The 22,056-nt window shown below is 36.6% G+C and overlaps 1 protein-coding gene across 1 annotated transcript; it reads left to right on the plus strand.

The window, feature by feature from the left end:
* Window positions 1-393: 393 nt before the first annotated feature.
* Window positions 394-17,886, plus strand: LOC135689418 (uncharacterized). The gene is made up of 16 exons (XM_065206634.2): window positions 394-529; window positions 1,413-1,450; window positions 1,703-2,185; window positions 4,298-4,500; window positions 5,518-5,854; window positions 7,596-8,311; window positions 9,417-9,623; window positions 9,780-10,999; window positions 11,411-11,684; window positions 11,953-12,198; window positions 12,480-12,677; window positions 13,294-13,471; window positions 13,872-14,287; window positions 14,777-14,971; window positions 15,315-15,614; window positions 16,488-17,886. The coding sequence occupies exons 1-16, from the start codon at window positions 471-473 to the stop codon at window positions 16,773-16,775; spliced, it is 5,358 nt and encodes a 1,785-aa protein (XP_065062706.2). The 5' UTR covers window positions 394-470; the 3' UTR covers window positions 16,776-17,886.
* The last annotated feature ends 4,170 nt before the right edge of the window (window positions 17,887-22,056 follow it).

A 22,056-nucleotide genomic window follows, 5' to 3' on the forward strand; every position in this document is an offset into this window, starting at 1 on the left:
GTCTTGATCGTTAATTACTCAAAAATAAAAACACGCTGAACAAAATCCTTTGCAATTTCTTCGAACTGTGCTTTCAGCTTTCTTCTTGTTTACTTCTTCAAAGCAGCCTCACATTGGTTTGTCATTAAGAGGCAATGTCTATATCATTGTTTACCATGGGGTGAGGATACACCCACCTCACACCTCATGAAACCGCTTACTCCCACTGATCTGAGCTTACTCCTCAGTTTGCGAGGATGTTGATGCCAAAATCACATCATGTGACGTTATTACGATTGGTTTTATCTTTGTACATCTTCAGAACGGGTGTCTGTATTGTATGATTTCTGTTTGGATTAACGAAGATACTGCTGTAACCAAGCTGCCGAAAAATAATAGAGGAAGAGCGAAATGATATATTGATCATAGGGTGAGGAGAACCCCAACTCCTCATTCGAATTTATTTTTAAGTGTAACAGGTAGTTCCAGGAATGGGTTCCTGTGTAAGTTCTAGGAAGAGACCAGATCACCGAATACCACAACCGGAACGGCAAGTAGCTAGATTTCATATTATTTAGGGCCTTATTAATTTGATTATCAGGCATTTCGCGTAAAAATAGGTAGATGTCTCTTTGATGATTGTTCCACAAAAAACACGATATTTTTCTTGAGTTGTTAGAATTATGTATTGAAGAATATGCGCTAAGTTTAAAATATGCCAGGTGAGAGTTTGGCCATTGGAGGCAAAGATTTGACCTAAGACTCATTTCAATTCTAAACATCACAAATAGTTTACACTCATTTTTTTATAAGAAACTGGCTATAGTATAAGAAACGAGTACTGGACAGTCAGAAAAATTAAGAAACTTCAGTACTTGAAGCAAAAAATTAAGAAACTATTAAATCGTGATAAAACTGAGAATAAAGTAATTTTGTAAAATCCATGATTACCCTGTTGGCCTAGAACCTAAAACACAAGGGATAAAAATATACTTCCACATCTAATAAATACAGCATCAGAACGAAAGGAAATCTTTTGACATGATAAAAAAGGTCACAAACATTTCATAACATCATTCATGACATCATAATTGAGAAACTCTTAAGAAACAATGAGTCTTGAAAATTCCAGGGGTTCTGGAGTACTCAATATCGACCTTTGTTTCTTATAAAAAAATATGTGTAGTCAGGGACCACGGAAGAGGGGGCTACAGGGACGTTAGCCCCCCTATAATTTCCAAAATTTTCCTAAAACCACAAGTCAATATTTCAACAAATTTACATTTTTATTGATTGAATGCTTTAAGCAACTGTTTAATTGCTTTTAGTCTTCATTTCATTGTGGCATTATTTTTATAAGAATATATCCTACTTTATTGTTTAGTATACAGATTAATTATCTGAATTGGTTTTTTTTTAATTTCAATCTTTAGGGCATCAAAAGAAAAGGCCTATGGCTCAGCTTCTGCTGGTATGGAGTTTTCATTCTGAAGTTTTCACCAGATGTAGTTTCCCCAGCCACATTGACTATTTTCCCAAGCCACATCGAAATCTGTTGCTACTTCAAAGCATTTGTTGTTCAAAACATTAATAGTTACATTTTTTGTACATTTTGCAATTCAAGGTTTATTTTGCAAATGAAGGGTTAGGTCACTTTTATGTCTACTGATTATAAATATGAAATAAGTAAATATTTCAACGTTTTTGATATATTTGTTTTCAGAAAAATTAGCAGAAAGTTCACAGAAGAATGGTCACAAAAGAAGTGGAACTTCAAATGACTTTAAAGAACTTCCCTCAATTGGAGACAATGACGGGAATGGCTCAGTAAGTGAGATATCTGACCAAGAAATTGTTGATAGAGACACCCACAAAAGCAGTTCCTTTAAAGATGATGTAAGCTCCATAGAAAGCAAGGAAAAGGTAAAGTCAGAAGTAAATTTAGAGAATGAAGGAAAAAAGGCAAACACTGGAGAAGATGATAAATACAAGGTTGAAAATCAGGATTATCAAATTGGCTTAAATCATGTTGAAAAGGATGAAAACATTCAAAGCAGTGAAAATTTAGAAGAAATTGAATGGAAACTACCACTTGTTTGTGAAGACAGAAATGATATCCTGATTAAAATTCTCAATGGCTATCTGAATGTTGATGTTCCATCGCAGCTTCAGCTTGTCAGAATTTTCACCAGCTCAACATTTACAGGTAAATTTTTAATTGGAAAATGAAGCAAAGTTACAAGCAGTAAAGGTGCCAGGAAGGAATTGGGGGACATGGCAGGTTCAGTTTTATTTCATCTAAATCAACGAGAAAAGGTAAGGGGAGGGGTAATACTTTTGGTAAACCGACCTTTTCTGACAGTAAAAAGGTGTGGCCTAAAATTTTTTGTCACTCCTACCCCCCCCCCCTAAAGAGCCTAGTGGCTGGTGCCACCCCTGGTTGCATGAAACCAATTTCTTATAGAAGATGCCTTATTTTGAAATTTCAATGGTAGAGGGCCATTGAAAAAATGATAAATGACATCACCTAAAATTTTAAGATTTTAACCCCCTCCCCCTTTCCATTGTGTCACCAGGGGGGAGTGACATCCTCAATTCTAACCAAGAATTCTAACTAATTTTACTCAAACAAGCTGAAAATGCAGTTTGGTCCGTCCAATATTTCCTATTAGAAGGACTTAAGCATAGAAAAATGACCTTGACTGTAGATCAATTTTTAGAGAGTGGTTCTTATCGAAGCGCAACCACTCACCACATTGTTTTCTAATTTGTAAACCTGTCAAGATTTGAAGCTGCTATGATAACTTTCATTCACAACCTATGGGAAAAGTTTCGTGTAATTTAGACAATTTAAGACAGGGGCATAGCCAGCAGGGGGTGTAAGAGAGTGTGACACTCCCAAATACTTGATAAGTTGGTCGATTAATCTTCAGATGGTCTACTTATCCTTAGTCTGAGACCTGAGTCCTTACAAATAAAGCTAAATGCAATTTTCCTTGGAAGATATGATTCCACTTTCACCAAGGTGACACCACCAGAACTCCCAACTCGTATAAGTATCTTGGTGTTACTTTTAATTCAAATGGCTCTTTTGGCGATCATGTCAAAACAGTTAAAGAAAAGGCTCAGAAATCGTATTACGCACTTTTATCGAAATATAGGGACTGGAGTGGTTTTAATCCGAGGCATTTCATGTTCTTGTTCGACAAATTGATCATTCCTATTATGAATTATTCGTGTGAGGTCTGGGGCCAAAAGGAATGGCCAACTCTGGAAAAACTACACTTGCAAGCCTGCAAATATGCTCTTTGGGTCAAATCGTAAACGACCTCAGATGCAATTTACGCGGAATTAGGCAGCCTTAATATATTAGCTATGAGGCATATTGCCATAATTAAATTTTACTTTAGATTATATAATTTAAGTCCGGAACGCTACGCAAAACTCGCTTTCCTATGTTAGCGGGTGTTGCTTTGACTGGTGTTAAAACCTGGATTTCAGATATCAAGGAACTGATCGCATTCTACAACATTAATGTCTCTGATAGTGTACCTGCTATCAAATCCAAGGTAATGCTCCACTTCACCTCAAGCATCATGACAAAAGTTAAAGGCCACATCATTAACGAAAAGAAGCTACGGACCTATGCGCTATTCAAAACCACGTTTACTTTTGAAAAGTATCTTGATATTATTCCAGATTTTAAAACAAGAAACATGCTTTGCAGATTAAGACTTAGTTTTCACAACTTACATATTGAGACTGGCAGATATGGCAACAAGCCTCCCACCCAAGGATGAAAGAATCTGCAGATATTGCGATTCGATCTCCATCACGCTATTGAAGACGAATTTCATTTTGTAATGGTTTGTACCCTTCACTCTGAAGAAAGGAATAAACTGTTGGTGAAAATTGAAGAGAGATATCCTTATATAAAAAACTCTTAGTCGTGAAAACAAGTTTGTTTGGATGATAAGTCAAGAAGATAATGGTTTGATTCCAATATTTGCGATAACAGTAAGGCGAGCATTCCAAAAGCGTGAAATTTATCAGACCTTTTAAAAAATTGTGCTGATCAGCTGTTGTATATTTACGCTGTTATAGTTTTTGTAACCATTTGTAGTAATATTTTAGATGTAGCAATTTTAATTAGCCATATGAAATTGCGACGTTTTGTTTTTTTGTAGTAGATTAAGGGCCATTTCGGCCTATACATCTATTATAATATATAAAAAAAGAATAACCTTTTGATAACATTGACATTGTAGTTTTACAAAGTTTAATCAGAGATGAAATAACAGTGTCTTTCTGTTCGCAGATACATTCTGGGAGAGGAATATGTTGATGGAGAAAGTTTACCCAAAGCTCAGGACTTACTGTCAGTCAAAAGGCTATGATTTTCAAGTTGTTGATATGCGATGGGGAGTTCGCGATGCATCAACTAATGATCATATGACTACAGAGTTGTGTATGAAAGAGCTAGAAGCTTGCCAGAAGTTTTCAACAGGACCCAATTTCATTGTTAGTTGCAATTAGTTTTTTGTAAATTGATGCATAAGTCTCTAAGAAGAGCTATTTATGATTTATTCTTAATACAATTTCCCATCCAGCTTGAAATGACAAAAGGATGACATGGTCCTTAGTAAATCAATCAATTGAAAATAACAAACTGTTTATTTACTAGTACCCTGACAATATCATTTCTTATCTCACCAGAGACTACCTAAGCTCTGCTAACTTATTAACATGCAGCAGCAACTTTTATTTCAATACTTGTGCAGAGGATGGTTTGCAATAAAATATTAATACAGGAAAAGGGAGTAACAGTCCATTCATTTTTTTGCTAAAATCTATGGACAATCAGATAAGACAGTAACTTTTACCATTCATGGCTTAATCAAAATGTAGCACACTATAAGCTACTTTAAGCTGTAGATTTGATTTTTGAAGAGATCTTCCTTGTGCAAATAATCTTTTGACTGAACATTAGTGATGAGTTAAAGACTCATTGCTAACAATGAGCCATTGCGCTACACAAGCATCCCATAATGCATTTTTAGACAGTCTGAAATCAATTTTGATAAACCGGTATAAGTTTTCTGTCATTGTTTGGATCATCGCCACGCACGCAAAGGCCCATTGTTAGCAATGAGTCTTTAAGCTTAGTGTGTTGCAGGTTTGAGTTTCATGTACAATGGGTTCATCAGGTGCTGGCCCAGATTGCCTAATTATTATGTGAAAGCTCCAACTACATATCTATATAAGTATCTATGAAAATTGCTGTTTTCTGGTCGGTCAATAATATGCTCAATGCCATATAAGCAGAGCTGTACATGCTTTGGTGTATGGAACATAGCAGTTGTAATTTGCTTCTCCGAGTTTTATTCTTAATGCGGTTATCAGGCAACTGGAGTACGTCTTATGTAAACTTCAGGGTGCACACTGTGCTCGCATATCAGTTGCATTTTCTATTCCTGAAGAGTTTTTTTTATACTCTTTTCTTTTCGTTTAACCTTGCTCTCATTTAATTTTTTTCAGACATTTCTTGGGCAAAAATATGGCTATAGGCCATTTCCAAGATTGATCAATGAAAAAGAATTTGATGTAATGCTTTCATCGATACAAGGAGATGAAGACGTTGATCTGCTTAACAAGTGGTTTGTAAGAGACGATAGCCTGGTTCCTTCTGCGTATATCTTACAACCCATTCGAGATTTGTTGCCAAATTATAATAATTACGATGTCAGTGATGCAGAAAGGGCAAAGGCATCAGAAATCTGGTGGACAGCATTTGAGAGAATGCAGGTAGTGCTTCGTGAAGCCTCTGAAAACTGCTTGGTTAATGACGAGGAAGTTTCAAAGTACACTATTTCAGGTTTTCAATCAGTATTTATTCTACATCTTAGCATCATCTTTATAGGTATTTTCAATTTCAGCTCCTTTTCATCATTACCTTGTTACTGACTAAAGGTAAGCTGAAATCAATATCCATATGTGGATTTAAGGTAACGCAAGAGGAAGAGTGTCTCTTGCGGACAGAAAGACTCTTTCCTCGTGGACTCTTCAACTAGGTGAGAGGTCAATTCTTCCTCTCACGTTGCTTTCCATCAGCATCTGGATACAAACTTCTGCTTACCTTCAGTATTTATTCGACGTCAACGCTCAAAGGAGTGTCCGACGAAAAGTACTTTGGTACGATATGTTCGCTTTTCTGTGTTTTCTTCCAATTTTGCGGTACCAAAATCTTAGTTGGTTAATGCCTGTTTCAGATCACATAAAATTAGTGGATATTATTAAGTATGTGACTTCACTGGGTCATTTGATATTTCATTTGATGTTTAAAAAGGGAAACTTTGTACAATTTTTATGGATGCTTGTGAGTTAGAGTTACTAAAATTGATAACTTTTCATGTGTTTTTTATCCTGAATTGACATTTAATTAACAGCTTTTTCATTCCAAAATGCTTTTTTAATTTTGCAAATTACATCATCGATAGGACCATTGGTAGCGCCAGAAATTTTCCGATGGAGGGGCTTGATCTTCCGATAGGGGGGCTAGATTGGTTATTGGAACGGGGGCCCAACAATTAAGAAATCCACGATCCACAAAAAAATATGAAATGGTAAATAGCTTATGTATTATCCGGTTACTTTCCGCGGATTTTAGTTTTCTAGCGTTTCAGTATTTGGAGCGGGGGGCTGTCAAAAGCAAAACCCCGGAGAAATTAAGGAGAGACTCTTATTCTACTAATTGGTAAGGCCCTTATTGGATTGCGGATGCATTGTATTGTGCAGTATTGCTAAAAAACCGATAAAATGTGAAAGTTGGTTCTTCTCGATCTAAAAAATACAGTTATAAGATTCGCGTTTTGAATTGAAAGTGTAAATGGTGTCATATTGCACACTTTTTTCTCATCATATCTTTCTCTTAAGGGGAAGTTGCACTTCAATTACCAACACTAACGTTTTGATTTGCACCCTTAGTCGGTAATGAAATATTTGGTAGGACACAGGAGGAGATATTTGGAAATGTTTCAAAAATGATACTAAGACTGTCAATTTGCTAATAAATACCCCAATGGATTTAACCGCTTTTGCTAACATGGTAAAATAATAAGCACTTAGCAATGAAAAGACAGACACTGAAAAAAACAGAAGACACTGAAAGGTGAAGGGAGACATTACAAAAGCGGGGTATGTTGTTTATTCTTTTGTCCATTTACCTCATCCACTTTGGGCGTCCTCGCTAAAACGTTGACTGTTTAAGCATCTTTAGGGCACACATGCACATACCTTTTCTCCAATTAAATGGTATAAAATTAATCTCTTTAAAAAAGCTTTGTCCAAGTTTGTTATCCAAGGAGAAAAATAAATTTCAAGCATCGTGAACAGTTTACTAAACGAGCATATATAATTCGGAGTATGTAGCCCCCTATGCCCCCTTTCTAGCGCCACCACTGGATATGTCGATTTAGAATGGCAGTGGACCGCAATGGTCCTCTTACTACAAGGATCATTTGAACCTTAGCTAGTCCCCTTCACACCTAATTTCTGAATATTTTGAAATAGCTAAAGTGTTTAAACTAACGTTATAAGTAGGGAATTTCTGTTCACAGTGACAGAAAATGAGATCAGGCGAGGAATTCTTGACATGAAGGACAGAAAAGATCATTGCTTCTGGTTTAAGCGAGATATCACAGATGTTCATGATAATATCGAAAAAGCCAAAGCGAAGTTGTTCATTGATAAAATTTCAAATGTGGTAGATGAGGAGGCGGCAGAGTTGCTGCGGAGGTTAAGGTCAAACTTGTCAGCAGTGCTTGAGAATGAAAACATTAAAGAATACGATGTTTCATGGCACGGAGAAGACTGTATTAATCCAAATGAGAATGGCGAGCATAATTTGTATATTGAAAGGCTGGGTTCTGATTTCTTTGATGTGTTAGCTGACATGATAGACAAAGGGATCGCCAAGAGGGAAGATGACGTGATGGAAGATGATCTTCTTAAAGAGATTGTTTTGCATACCGAGACTTGTCAGTCGAAAACTGCCGCATTCTATGGCCGCAAAAATGTACTGGACTCGATTATAAATCATTTTGAAAGTGACGACAAAAACAGAATTTTAGTGATTCATGGAAAGTCTGGATGCGGAAAAACATCTTTAATGGCAAGTGCTGCAAGAGTGATCAAGGAATTGTACCCGGAAGTTCCCTTAGTCCTTCGATTTCTTGGAACTACCGCAGCTTCATCTGATGTTAGCGATGTTATTCGGAGTATCTGCACACAAATCGGTCGCATCTTAGGAGAGTCAATTACAGAGTTTCCAGAGGTATTCTCCAAAATTTATGTGTCATGTTACACCTAAATTAAATTCATGATTTAAGAAAATATTTGCCGGTGAAGCAGCAATTGCTCCAAAGGAGCGTGTGTGTTGTGAGCCACGTTGTTCCAATAACGAATTATCATTAGAGGCTGTTTAAGACTGATTTGAATAGATAAATCTACTCATTACCAGCATGCTTTGAAGTGACCCCAAACAGCACCTTTGATATATTTTTTCTAAAGTTGATTTTTTCTATCTAAGTGTTGTATCCAGTGATGCAAGCGACCATGGAATACCAACCCTCTACATTTTTTTAGTAATTGAGCTGTGTACAAAAGACTTGAGGATCCAGAGACTTCTTAAACGTGTGGTAACTTTAATGGTGGGAAGAATTTTACTCATTTCGGAGTATGTTTCTTCTTCTAATAAAACTTCCCTCTCACAGTAAACAAAATCCTGCTTTCCAGTTAATTGAACCCATACCATTGCTTCTGACTGCCCACATTAAGTTTTAATGTTGTTCTGTTTTCCATCTGCAAGAAACTGGGTTAAGACACCGCTTCGAATCCGTTTTGCTCTTTTCTTTTTATATATTTCAAAAGGACACAGAAATATTTATCAAATATTTATATAGGAATTAAAGTCGTCCTAAGAAGTTGGTGATAGTAAAAACGCAATAAAAAGGAAGTAATAGAAAAAATAAAGAGTTTCCATTCAAATATCATTAAATCTTATGCTTTAATATACAATGTTGTATTTATTGCTTATGCCCTTGATTTCTTATATTTAACTTATTCTGATTTCTGTAGTGCCACAATTTTTATTTCAATTGATATTATATTGAAGATAGTGATTGATTGGAGTAATTGGTTGGAGTGATTGATTTGAATGATCGATTGTATTGATTGGAGTGATTGGTTGGGGTGATTGATTTGAATGATTGGAGTGATTGAGTGGAGTGATTGGTTGGGGTGATCGATTGGAGTGATAAATTGTTATGATCGGTTTGAATGATTGATTAGAGTGATTGATTTGAATGATTGATAGTGTAATTTTTTTGATTAATTGTTCTGATTAACTACTACTAAAGAAATATTTTATTTTGATTTAGTCTCTCAGGGAACTTGCAACTTATTTCGAAGAGTTGCTGAAGAAAGTGAAATCAAAGATGGTGATTATGTTGGACTCTCTGGATCAACTATCGACCATCGACAGTACATTGAATCTGAAATGGATTCCAAGACAAGTGAAGAAAAATTTGACAATTATCCTATCAACGCTGCCTGGAGCAAAGTATGGAGTGCTCCCCATTTTGAAGGTGGGTTCATGTTGCAATCTATGAGTTCTCAACCTCATTGGAGCTACTATAGTGAAAGACTAAGGCTAATTTACTTTTCTTTCTGTAGCTTACAATTTTGAAGAGATGTATGTCATATTTCTAAAGTTAAGATTCCATTTTGTGTTTAAATTTTAGGCCCGTTTACCACAGGAAGCGTTTATCGATGTGCCAGGATTGTCGGATGACACTGCTGGACTAATCCTGGATGCCTGGGCTAAGAAAGCCAAACGGAGGTTTAACAGAAAACAGCGAGAAGTCGTCGTAACTTCTTTCAGTAACTGTCCGTTGCCTTTATTTCTGAAGCTTTCGTTTGACCAGGCACTGAAGTGGAAATCATACACCCCGGAATCCGAAACAAATCTTCCCGCGACGATCAAACAAGCAATAGTTCATATATTTGAAGGTATCGAACGACTTCATGGTGAAAAGCTTGTGCAACGAAGTCTTGCCTACTTGACAGCGGCAAGGAACGGGCTCAGCGATTCTGAAATGGATGACATATTGTCGCTTGATGACGATGTCTTGAATGATGTTTACCAATATTGGACACCACCCATAAGAAGGATACCTCCGTTGTTGTGGATTAGAATTAAAGCCGACCTTGAATCTTACATCGTGGCAAGAGGTACAGACGGAATTTCTGTTAATGCTTGGTACCACAGGCAGTTCTTTAAAATTGCCCGGCAAAGGTATCTACCGGAAGATGAAGTACAGGGAATTCATAGAAGAATGGCCGAATTTTTCCTTGGTTCTTGGTCAGAAGGTTTACCTAAGCCGTATGTGAATAAAAGCGGCGATCGTTGTGAAATGGATCGACTTGTTCCTATGCAGCCAAACATGTTTGCTGAAAGAGAAGATGGTCAGTCAGTCTTCAACTATCGCAAATTAAATGAACTACCTCATCATTTAATTAAGTCAGGTGATGTAAATTTCTTAAAAAAGCACGTGGTCACTAACTTCGATTTCCTCCAATCAAAACTGCGTGCTGTTGGATGGAGAAGCGTGCTGCAAGATCTCAAGGAAGCTGCAGTCGTATTCGATAACGACAAGGAGATAGAGTTACTAAGGGACTGTTGGCAGATGTCAGGAGAGACATTACTGGCCGACTGCGATCAACTAGCAGCACAGCTGAATGGGAGATTAGGCCATATGCATCACTACGAGTGGATTCACGCGTTGTTAATGCAGTCAAGGCTCGCTCATGTACCCTGTCTGTTCCCATCTCCATGCTGTTTCGACGGTCCCGGTGGAGCATTTGCCTTGACTCTGGCAGGACACACTGCTATGATCAGCTGGGCATCCTTCTCGACAAATGGAAAGCATTTAGTGACAATATCAGAAGATGAGACTTTGAAGTAGGTTACTTATGCATGTGTAATATCTACTTAATGTAGTATGGAAAACAAATATTCCATGCAACCACAATTAAATTTATAGGCGTTTCTTGACGAGAAAATGTTACTTAATCTTACTTTTTGCTTGATAATAAGCCATAGTGAGAGACTAAGGTTAAGATGACCCAGGTGTTACTACAGGGTTTTTTATAAGTTGTCTTTCTTAGCGAATGAAAGCTTTATATTTAGGTTTATAATTATATTAATGTCACATTTTACTAAATCAATTATCAGACAAGTCGAGTAAAATTAATCTTCATAATTTGCAAAAGAATAATTTTGCATTTTGATTGTCAGCTGATTGTTAATTATTTCCACTAGTATTACGTTTATGATATTTCTTAAATCTTGGGAACATTTTTAATGCACTAGATTGTGGGACATTACTACTGGGGAGGAAATTAGTTCACATGAAATGGATACAGATTACGACATTGCAAAATTCTACAACAACAACACGTGTGTTGTTGTCACTGGCTACTATGGGCTTTTTACAATGGATCTTGGCACTGATGACGTCATCTATCGTGAAGAAGCATTGGAAGGCTTTCATGGTAAATGTATGGATGTTGTAGATGGAGAAACAAAGATCGTTCATGCCGGCAAAGAGAAAATTAGAGTTTATGAAATCGACGGGAGAGATATTGTAAGATTCTAAACTTATTAAATGATTTATTTTTCGATCTGTTTAATTGTTAGTTCTCATTCTACGTACCGTTGCAGTCAGTCATTTGATTACCCGAAAATGTGAATTTTTCCTAATCCAAACCTATGATAATTGGACATACTGATAATTCTAACACGATTTTTTTTCCTTTCAAGTCTGGCGCTGATTGTCTCTTAACTTGCCAGCCGAGTGGTGTTGATAAGACCTAGTTTCTATGTTATCCTGATGCCTATGAATTCTTTTAAAGAAATTGGCTTGGGAATACGATGATGAAGCTGAAGAAAATCCACAGGGAATTGAAGATGTCATAACTGGGGATGGTAATCTCTATGGATACACACGTGGTAATGAAAAAGAGGTCATTATGAGGAGGACAGATGACAAGGACTTTAAGAAGGTCTTGGAAGTCCCATATGGGCTTATGCATTTTAAGTTCCACGATAATAAGCTGATAACCCTGGGAACAAACTCCGCTTTTCAAGAATATGCAGAGGTAATACTACTTGTTAATAAAAAGGGTAAAAATTTCGTAGTTTGTATTATGCAAACATTCCGGAGGCTTGTCGTAAATTTTTAATATTGCCTCTTTTTTCATTTTCAAAATCAAAATGTTTTGCTTTGTAAAAATTTAAACATTGCTTTAACTAGCTTTAATCTGGTTTCTCTCGACAATGCAGTTTTGAAAATAGAGAAGATTTCTTTGCACTCTAGTTTTTTGCAAATATATTGTCTTTATCAAAGCGCTTCGGGCTTTTAAGAAACAGCTTTTTCTAGATCCATCTTGTCATTTGGGACTGCTCCACGTGGAACATAGTTGATGACAAAGAAAGTCGGTTCCACCCAGTGCTCACAACTATGTATGACATGGCGGTGACCAAGATAGGTGACGCACTGCAGCTGATTTGGCCAATTTACAATCAAGTCATTTTCTGGGATTTGAAGTCTGGAGAAGAGCGTCTTGCAATGACAACGGTGTGTTGATTATAATTCTCATTTGTCTGTTGCTATGGAGATTTCAGTGAATGCTTCTCAGTAAACATAAGAATGTTTGTAACTTTTGTTACTTTGTTACTCTTGTAATCCGTTTTTAGATCTTTTACCATTAAATTATTAAGTATCAGGACCCTAATGATAACAGTACATATTGTACTGATAGGGTATCCTGTTAAAACATTCGATTATTATTATTATTATTATTATTATTAAGTATCCAAATACATTTTCTCGCTGGGTTTTTGCTTTTTTGCGACCATATGGTTGAACACTACTGATTCAAACAAGGTTTCGATAAATATTCTATTCCGTGGCATAAAGACCATTCTCAGAACCTTTATAGAGATATGCCTCTTTCAACTTTAAGTCTAAATAAAAAAGAGGGTCGACTCGATTAATAGATTTATCATTCCATTACCAGTCATTCAATCTTCGTGTTCGCCAGGAGTTACTTTGTTTGATTAGTTTACTAGTTTGCTAATGACCAAATTATCAGGATTCAGTAAAAAGCTCACCCCAATTTACGCTTCTTCGAATTTAACCATTTCTTAAAAAAATATTTTTGCCTGTTTCAAATGCTTTCTGTTTTATGCAGAGTTCTTATACATCGGCTTACAAGCAGTGCTTGATGGGAGCTGGACGGCGATTGGCTGTTGTTATGGCAGGCGCCAATCAAAGAGCTGTCAATACGTACAACTATGATTTCATCAGTTTTGAAGAGAAAAACGATTTAGTTACCGGAGAAGCACAGCTGCAAAATGGTTTAGGGAAAGGTAACTATTTATTTTTCATCTATCAATTATCATGTTACTTTCATATTCATCTCGCCTATTTCCTTCTTCTTCAATGCTGAATCACCACGCCGAATCCCCCGTTTCTCAAAAGTGTTTTTGATCATTTGATGAGCAATTATAAGTGTTATAGATGAATCTTCTTTTTCAAATGAATGTCTAATGCTGTAGCATAAAGGAGTAGACTAGTAGAACATTGTGTTGAACTTTTTTCAATGAAGTTGGGGAAACATTTTATTCAACACTCAAATTGGTCATTCTAAGCAATATCTAGCCACAGAGTAGGTCTAGGCTAATTATTGATAAAGTGAGTCGTATTTCCAGATATTTTTTTCTCTCTGATTGATTCATCTATGCTTGTTCCTCTGTTTTTGCACTCAAGGAGAGAGAGAAGCATTTCTTAATCAGTACAACCCAAATATCATCCTGTCTATGCCTTACAACGACCCAGTCATCACCATATGGGATACAAGGTATGAAAACTGTATTAAGAAAATTCATGTGGAAAATGGATATCCCCACATTGCAGAATGGATAGACGAGGATCATATTGCATTATGGGACCTGCAGAGGTGCAAGATTGCTTGTGTGAATATTACGCAGGGAACCGTTAGATGCATGTCCTCTGGGAAGACATCCATACTTTTGACGCACTATCAAGGGTATCAACACCTTGGAGATTTCAAGTTTCTGACAATATCAGATGCAGGGAATGAGCTAGATGTTTGGGATATGAAGACAGGAGATCGTGTCAAAAACTTCAAAATAAATGGACCTGGAACAATCACCAGTTTTGCTGTAAGAATATCTTTCTTTTGTTTCTTTTTTGTTTGTTTGCCGCATAAGTAATATGAGGTTCAGTCCTTTGTAGCCTACTTAAGTAGTTCCTTTGCTATCAGCTCACCTCATTGGCCGTGGTTAGTGGGAGCATAACATTTAGATCATTGCTTGCTCTTCATCAACTGCATACCTGCAGGAATCTTGAGAAATAATGATAAATCTTGAATTAACTTGCTGACATATAAGCTGCCCATCTTACACTGGTACAAAAGGAGCTATAAATTGCAGTTTAGGCAAACGCCGACTGATTTACTCTTGTTCTCGAAGACCCATTTAGGAGTACCAAGCAGCAAGAGGCATCAACAGGTCAATGGTGCTTGGAATGATTGCTAGATGCTGATCTTTCTCTTGTAGTCCAAAGTCATATCGTTTTTACATGGAAAATCTGCTTTATAAGAAGACTCCAAACATTTTTGGTCTTGTTTCAATGAAATCCTTTTTTCGTAGGTTAGCGAGGATTGCTCTACAGTAGTCGTCTCGTTGTCTGATTCAACCAGCGGTGAAAGCATGTTTTCCTGCGTTTGCTTCAATCTGAACAGCCAAAGCGTTTGCTCTGAAATTTCTGTCCCAGATGAATGGATTCGACTTCTTCCAGAGCAGACCATTTCGTCTGCAGATGGAAAGATTCTTTATCTTACATTTGTAAGCTTCTTCTCAATTTTGACTTTTTTCAAAATGCCCAGGACATTGAAAACTAAAGTGCGTGAGCAGTAGAATCAATGCTATTTTAAAGTATTCTGTATTTTCAATGCTATACCGTTAAGTGGGACGCCCTAGGCCCTTTTTTATTTTTACCAAAAAGCAAGTGTAATACAGCTTTACAACTTTAGAATATTGCGAAGTGAAAATAATCCACTTAGTTATTTGCAAATTATTGAACAGAACAGAATAATGAAAATCTGTGGAAAGTAAAAATCGTAAAAATAATTTGCCATCTACTCTACATTTGAATAAGCAGATTTTTAGATAAAGATTTTTTCTGTAGTGGCAAAGTTGCATCTATGTTATCGATACGGAGACTGGGAAAGAGGCAACGAAAATATGGTATTGCGCGAAAAAAGTAGAAGATGACGCTTCTAGGGAACATTGGAAAGAGTATACACAGTTCTACTGCATAAATTCATCGCATGTCTTAGACTATCTCGTTGCCTATTTGACATGTACTGTAGCAGATAATGATGAAGAAGAGGTTACTAAAAGTCGATTGGTGGTGTTCGATTTGAAAACACATGAAGTACTTGCTTGGCATGACTGCCGAGTTTACGACAAAATGCAAATATCAAAGGTAATTGGCACACATTTTTATGCTGTAAGATATTATGATTTAAAATGATTTTTTTATGAAATTCAATGTTTTCTGCTTGAGGACTTATCTATTTCCCGGCGTTTGACTATTTTCTGATTCTCCCAATATAGGGGTTTTTGAAACAAAAACACCCCACTGTTGGGGTTATTGACACTTGACCGAAGGGTAATTCCGTACTGACCCTTGAGCAATAAATGGAAAGACACAAGATCTGTGTTGAAGAGATTACATCATATTCTGGGCGTAGTCACGTGACATTGTATTCGTCGTGTATTAGCACGCTATGTTGACAGAACCAGAGTGTAGTTGTGACTCAGCGGTAACCAACATGTAATCCAGTAGAAAATAATTATGCTTAAATATATACGCTAAAGCTGCAAATAAGACGTTTTCTTTTTGCACTTCTGTTCCACAATGCAAAGTATTCAACATGGCGCCCAACGTGGATGAAAACCCCAACGTGTTTTCTGTTCTTGGATTCATTGTGCGTGGGGACGTTTAGCATCCTCTAGCGGAATTTGGTGGGAAAGCCCAGACAGCTCTCATGATTTTGGTCTAGTTATGTTAAAACTATTTCTCAAGTTGCTAAAATTGTTAAAGCAGTCTACCAAATAAACTGGTCATTCGCACCAAATTACCTCTCTTACCTACTTATTCAATTTTACCATGGCAAATATCTTCAAATCAGTTTGCTTTTGTCTGGCTTCTGATACAAGAACGAAGCAGTAAAAATGGATACCACTATCAATCATAGAACAATGTCTCAACTGCTTTATGTACCCAAATATTTGGGTACATAGCCCGGGAATTACGTGTTTTTTGTTATTTTGATATTATTGCTTGCTTCAACAGGATGGCTCAAGGATGCTGTGTAGGGGTCAAGCGTTAAATAATCAGCCGATGGCTCTTGACCTGTGGGACATGTCAAAGGTCAGAGATCACAAGCTAACATTGATTGGGAAATTCTTGCCTGACTCGAATCTGAGATTTAGCCATTTGACATTGGACGGGAAATCTGTTTGTTGTGGATTCTCCGGTGTAGATGGTCTTGTATTTCTACGATTATGCGGAGAAAGCCAGTCCTTTGAAAGACCTATAGACAGCTGTGAAGTAAGGGTCAGACTCCCAGATGAAAATTGATCCAATGATTCGTTCTTTGATGATATGCTGTTTTAATATGTAAATAAGCCTTAGTTGTATTGCTAGCTGGAAACAGTTATTGTATTCCTGAGATTCAACTTAGCATGGATAAAAATTCACTGATGTTAGAAAATTATTATTATAAAACGAGTATGTTTTTAGCAGATATAAATTATTCACACACCTTTATAGACACACACATACACTAACACGTATACACACATACACATACATACAGACACACAGACACGCAAACACACAGACATACAGACACACAGGCACACGTACACACAGACACACATGCACACAGACATAGGTACACATACATGCGTTATTTAATTACACATATTAAACAGACGCTTTTATGTTGCAAAATACCTTAGCTTTTGCGTGTATATCTGTATCTATAGTAATGCATTAATTTGATTTCATCTACAACTACAAAAAACCCTTAAACCCGTCAAGTAACTAAGCAGCCACGAAAAATTTGTTTTATGTGACTTAACCCCCTTGCGATGAGCGTGCGTTATGGTCTTTTTGCAATCCGTAGTCTTGACTCTTCAAAATTCCCCCAACAACTCCCAGGGTACAAGAGCCACAAAATTTCGAGCGAGGAAAAGGAAATCAGAGCGGAGAAGCGGAGAAGCGGAGGAGCATTTACCTGAGGGAAAGGGAATTTCTACTCAGATCGACGCTCCTCCACTTCTCCGTTCCTCTCTTCTATTTCCGTGCTCAAATTTTGTGGCTCTGGTACCCTTAACATCTGCACGAAGGAATCACAGGCAAAGCAAACCCAAGAAAACGCATAATTATCAAGATTCGAACTCTTCTCCAACCCCAATGACTTGCGTCCTATCTTATCATCATATTTGTGTTTCAGATTCTCCTGTTCTCTCTTCCACTTTTCATGTTTTATTGCCCCTCTTCCAAATTCTGATTCTCTAAGCGCCGTATTATTTAATCCACTTTCTTTATTACCGTCGGTCTTCCAATTCTCGTTAACCTGCTGAAGCATTTTTAAACTCGAATCTTTGTTTCAGTTACTTTATTTGTGGACAAAATCATTTATACATAATCTTGCACTGTATTGTATATTCAACGACGTACAACACCCAAGTAGTCACTTCGCATTATTCAATGTCTGCGTGGATTTTAAAATTTGAGTAAAAGAAAATAAAAAGCCATAAAGAAGAACACTATGTTACATAATATAATCTAATCGAGTTTAAGAAAACTTCCGATGCCATCATGAATATTCATATTATCAAAGTCTATGAGAAAAAACGGGAATTTAAGGCTTATCCATGGTTTGCAAATAGCATGAAATCGTTTTCTAAATTTTTCATGCCTAGGTGATTGCTTGATCTTTCGGCGAAAGGATTCAATAAGTTTTTCGCATGTTGAAATCCCTTTTTTCTCGTCAAAAAGACATTGGAGTAAGTAGTTGTGTTTTGCAAGCTACTGCTTATACTCCCATAGCAATGAGGTTTTCTATAATAGATTAGAGATAAGCTTACTAGTTTACTCATTTGGGAATATCCTTTCTATATTATACACGATTTCCTTTCTACTTTCGACTATCCACTGCTATTTCACAGTAGCAAAATAAGATACTCAGATTTGTAGCTTTCCCCTTAGCAACAATGTTTCCAGGGAGATTTTGCAATTTCTGCAAAGCTCGGAACCCAGTTTTGCTGCAGCTTATCTAAGCGAAGAAACAGGCAACTGAATTTTCCGTGAACTGAATTTGTTTCATGATCAATCGTTTGTGTTCCTTGATCAATCAATTTCCTAGAATGCTTCACAATAGAAATCATATGAACAACGCAGTCGAGGCCCTCATTACAGTAACATCATGACTACTGATATTTTGGAAGCTTCTAATGTACTTTTCAAAATTCCGTATATATGCAACTTTGAGTGGCAAAAAGAAAATTTAATGTTGTTTACAAGGATAAGTGCAACTGAGGGTGAGGCTGTGAGGCACCCTAGGCCATATCCTGTAAACTAAGAGCAAGCATTTTCAAAAATCATCAAGACCCGAGCCTTGTTTTGGAATCTTCGTTTATGCTAATGAACGACAAACATAACCTGTGTATGATACGGTGCCTTTGTATGCATACCATTAATTTTGCAGGGTGATACCCCCGCTTGCTTCACCCCTGCTTTGTAGAGGAAAACCTGAAGTTAGTCAGTAAAATCGCTCATGGCTAGTTGAAATAGCAAATAAATATTTTCTTTGTTAGCAAGTTTCATTGTTAGTGATCCACCTCCTATAATTGAAAGTTAAGCTACGCCACAGTTTAAGGGTTACCTTAACTACAAAAATATTTGTCATGACAAAATTTCGGACAAATATTTTGACGAAAATTTATTCGATAAGATTCAAAATGAGACGAAATTTTGTCACGACGAAATTTAAGATTATTGAGAATTCGCATAGAAGACTATTACCAAAAATCAACTTAATTTACCCTTTTTCATCTATTCCATTTAAATTAAGTCATTTCCAAATTTACATAATCTTCATCGTTATCTTTGTCGTAGGCATCATCATAATTGTCGGTTAAGCCAAATCCCGAACGGGTGCTCAATCAAGCCCCCATGTCTCCACGATGTCGGTACCTATAGGATTGAATATAAGGCAACCTGTATGGGTTTGATTTTGGTAATATGCCATCTCTGTGTTAAAATATACGACGAAATTCTGAAAAGTTGTCGGAAATTTTTTGTTACGAAGTTTATTCGCCGAAAATTTATCTGACGGAAGTTTTTGTTATACATGACCCATGACCCATAATCATCGAAACGAGGTTTGGCGGGAAGTATAAATAACCCATGCCGGAAGATCAACTTGGCCAGTTTCAGTTCAATGCAAAAGAGCTCGATTTGGTTCAATCTGTTCTATCTGGATTGTGCCACTTCTTGCAATTTAGGCCTTGAAAAGAGACCAGGACTCAGGTATTGAAGTATCTTGATGTCATAAATTGACGCCAATTATTGTCTATTTGCTTTTGTTCAAAAGATCGATACGTAACTTGTTTTAAGTATTTCATTCAAAGATATGGCCAAGTCAGGTATTCACGAACATAAACTTTGATTAGGCCTGGAGATTGAAAGACGAGGGAAGGAAAATTTTAAAACTTCCATGTATATGTAAATATAGTTAAGTAAATCACTGTTTCCTACGATAGATAATGGAAGTAAAGCGACTTTTCTAGGCTTTTCTAGACTCGTGATTCTGTTCATGGTGTTTCTTTCGGTAAACTTCTGTAATAGATAGTTTTCAGTGACAAAAATGATGACATAAATGATGACCTGATTTTTCATTAACTGTATTCTCTAGGTAAAGTCCACAGAAAAACATTTTTGTTACGCTGTATTCGGTTTTAAAAATGTAGCGGTATATGTTAAAAAGGTCATGTTTTCTTAAATTAACAAATTGATTTGGTATGGTTAGTAACACTCAACTGCAAGGGATGTTCTACGGGGTATTTTCTTTTCCTTTTATGTGCTCCAGGTATCACAAAAACTTAAAAACTGCTCAGAGTTTCATGAAATTTCAGTCTCAAGCTGCTAGCAGGCTGAGATTCAATATGGTACATGGTTTATAATTGGGAAACAGGTTATAGAACTGACTAAGGAAATTAGCAAACTCTGGTTAAGCTTTTTTTCTTCAGACTTTTTGGGTGCAATTCAAAAAATATTGAGCTCACTTTTCAAAACTGTGGAAAACTATCATCTTAGATTTGATTTGCTAGTTACTGTCATAAAGATCTTACAGTTTTCAGGTTGCCAAGGACACATACCACCTGCCCCCCCCCCCCTGCAGAATCAAGATCCTTTCATTTGTGTTGCCAAATTTAGGAAATCTTTGTTTTTCAAAAATTTAGTTCTAATACCATCCTTGAAAGAAAAGTACCTTACCCAGTTAAGCAAAGTTGTCTTGAATTTCTCACCCCTCTTGCATGTAGGTTTCCATGAAATTCACTTGTTACAGCCCCAACTATGCCAAAGTTCCATGGTTTGTTGTTGATAGTATCATATTATTTTGATTTGTTGACACTAAGAAGCTACTTTTATCAAGGCCTTGGTCATTGCTGGCAACCAAGCCAACACACTGCTGTAATTAAAATTTTGAAAATCTGTAAAGATCTCTTGCAGTAAGTTAGAATTGAGAATCATTTTGCATGGTTTGCCCTAAAGTTACTTTAGCTGATGACCCATCTATAAAACTATGAGAATTTGATTCAATGTCAAAATAATATAGTGAATAAATGAAGCTTGTCATAAGTGGCAAGACGGAAGAATAAGAGTCGGGGGGGGGGGGGGGGGGGGAGGGATGGGGTGGGACATGTCCCCCAACTTCTTTCCAGGTTCAATTTTGTTTCATCTAAATTAAATTTGACGAGTAAGTCTTGGGGGAGGGGTGATATTTTGGCAGAATAATTTTTGCAACAAGGTTCTATGATTTGGAAAGTGCTTTTACATTACCAAACATTACTCATGTGCATTTGCAACAGTGAAGGGTGTTTTTTGACAATGAAAAGGGACTGACATATACTTTAGCCTAGTGGCTGGTATCACCACTACAGCTGGCCAAAAAGACAAGCTTGCAAGGTAGCCTGTGATCCGGACCTCTAATTTGAAAGTAGAGGGGTTTTGAACACAGGCCCAGTCTCTTCCCAATTTATCAAAAGAAGGGAGATACTTTTTGTTGAAAACCCAATCGAACATAAGTAATGATAGAATTATCAGATACAGACTATAAAAGCCATCAACCTATATTTTTAAATAATTTTTTTCTGAAAAGGTTACAAAATTAAAACAAAAGGATTATTTTCAAAATCGCATGGATTTGCCCACTGTAGGTTGAGGAATTTTTCATATTACCTAAAATTTTTATTTTAGTTGACACATAGAAGCAAATTGTCCATACGAGTGAGCTTCATCAGTATGATCAGAAAGTTAGAATTTTCATATTTCAGTAACAGTTGTGTTTCATTCTAGGCAGTTTGATGCCCATTTGTCTATAGCTATGGTTAAGTCTGGCATAATGAAAGGCCAATTACATTAGTCCAAACCTGTCACAGAATGTTTTACTCGCAATCAGGTCACAGTGGCTCGAAAGCATACAAAGCCAGTATTTTGCCAGGCTTGAAAAGGGATTTTTTCTTTCTGGCAGCAAAATAAAAATTCAAGATTTCCTGCGAAGCTTCAACAAAGTTTCCAGCCACTGAAAGTGATATTTTGAGTTGCTTGATTTGTTTAAAAAATTTTC

This window comes from Rhopilema esculentum, chromosome 5, assembly GCF_057945365.1.
Source record: "Rhopilema esculentum isolate cy_ngs chromosome 5, ASM5794536v1, whole genome shotgun sequence".
Classification (NCBI taxonomy): Eukaryota; Metazoa; Cnidaria; class Scyphozoa; order Rhizostomeae; family Rhizostomatidae; genus Rhopilema; species Rhopilema esculentum.

Excerpts from the sequence above, each read along its gene's own strand:
- LOC135689418 (XM_065206634.2), top strand. The coding sequence starts at position 471 with ATGGGTTCCTGTGTAAGTTCTAGGAAGAGACCAGATCACCGAATACCA. Across the intron at positions 9,624-9,779 it reads GAGTGCTCCCCATTTTGAAG|GCCCGTTTACCACAGGAAGC; the intron begins GTGGGTTCATGT and ends TTTAAATTTTAG. Across the intron at positions 14,288-14,776 it reads GAACAATCACCAGTTTTGCT|GTTAGCGAGGATTGCTCTAC; the intron begins GTAAGAATATCT and ends CTTTTTTCGTAG.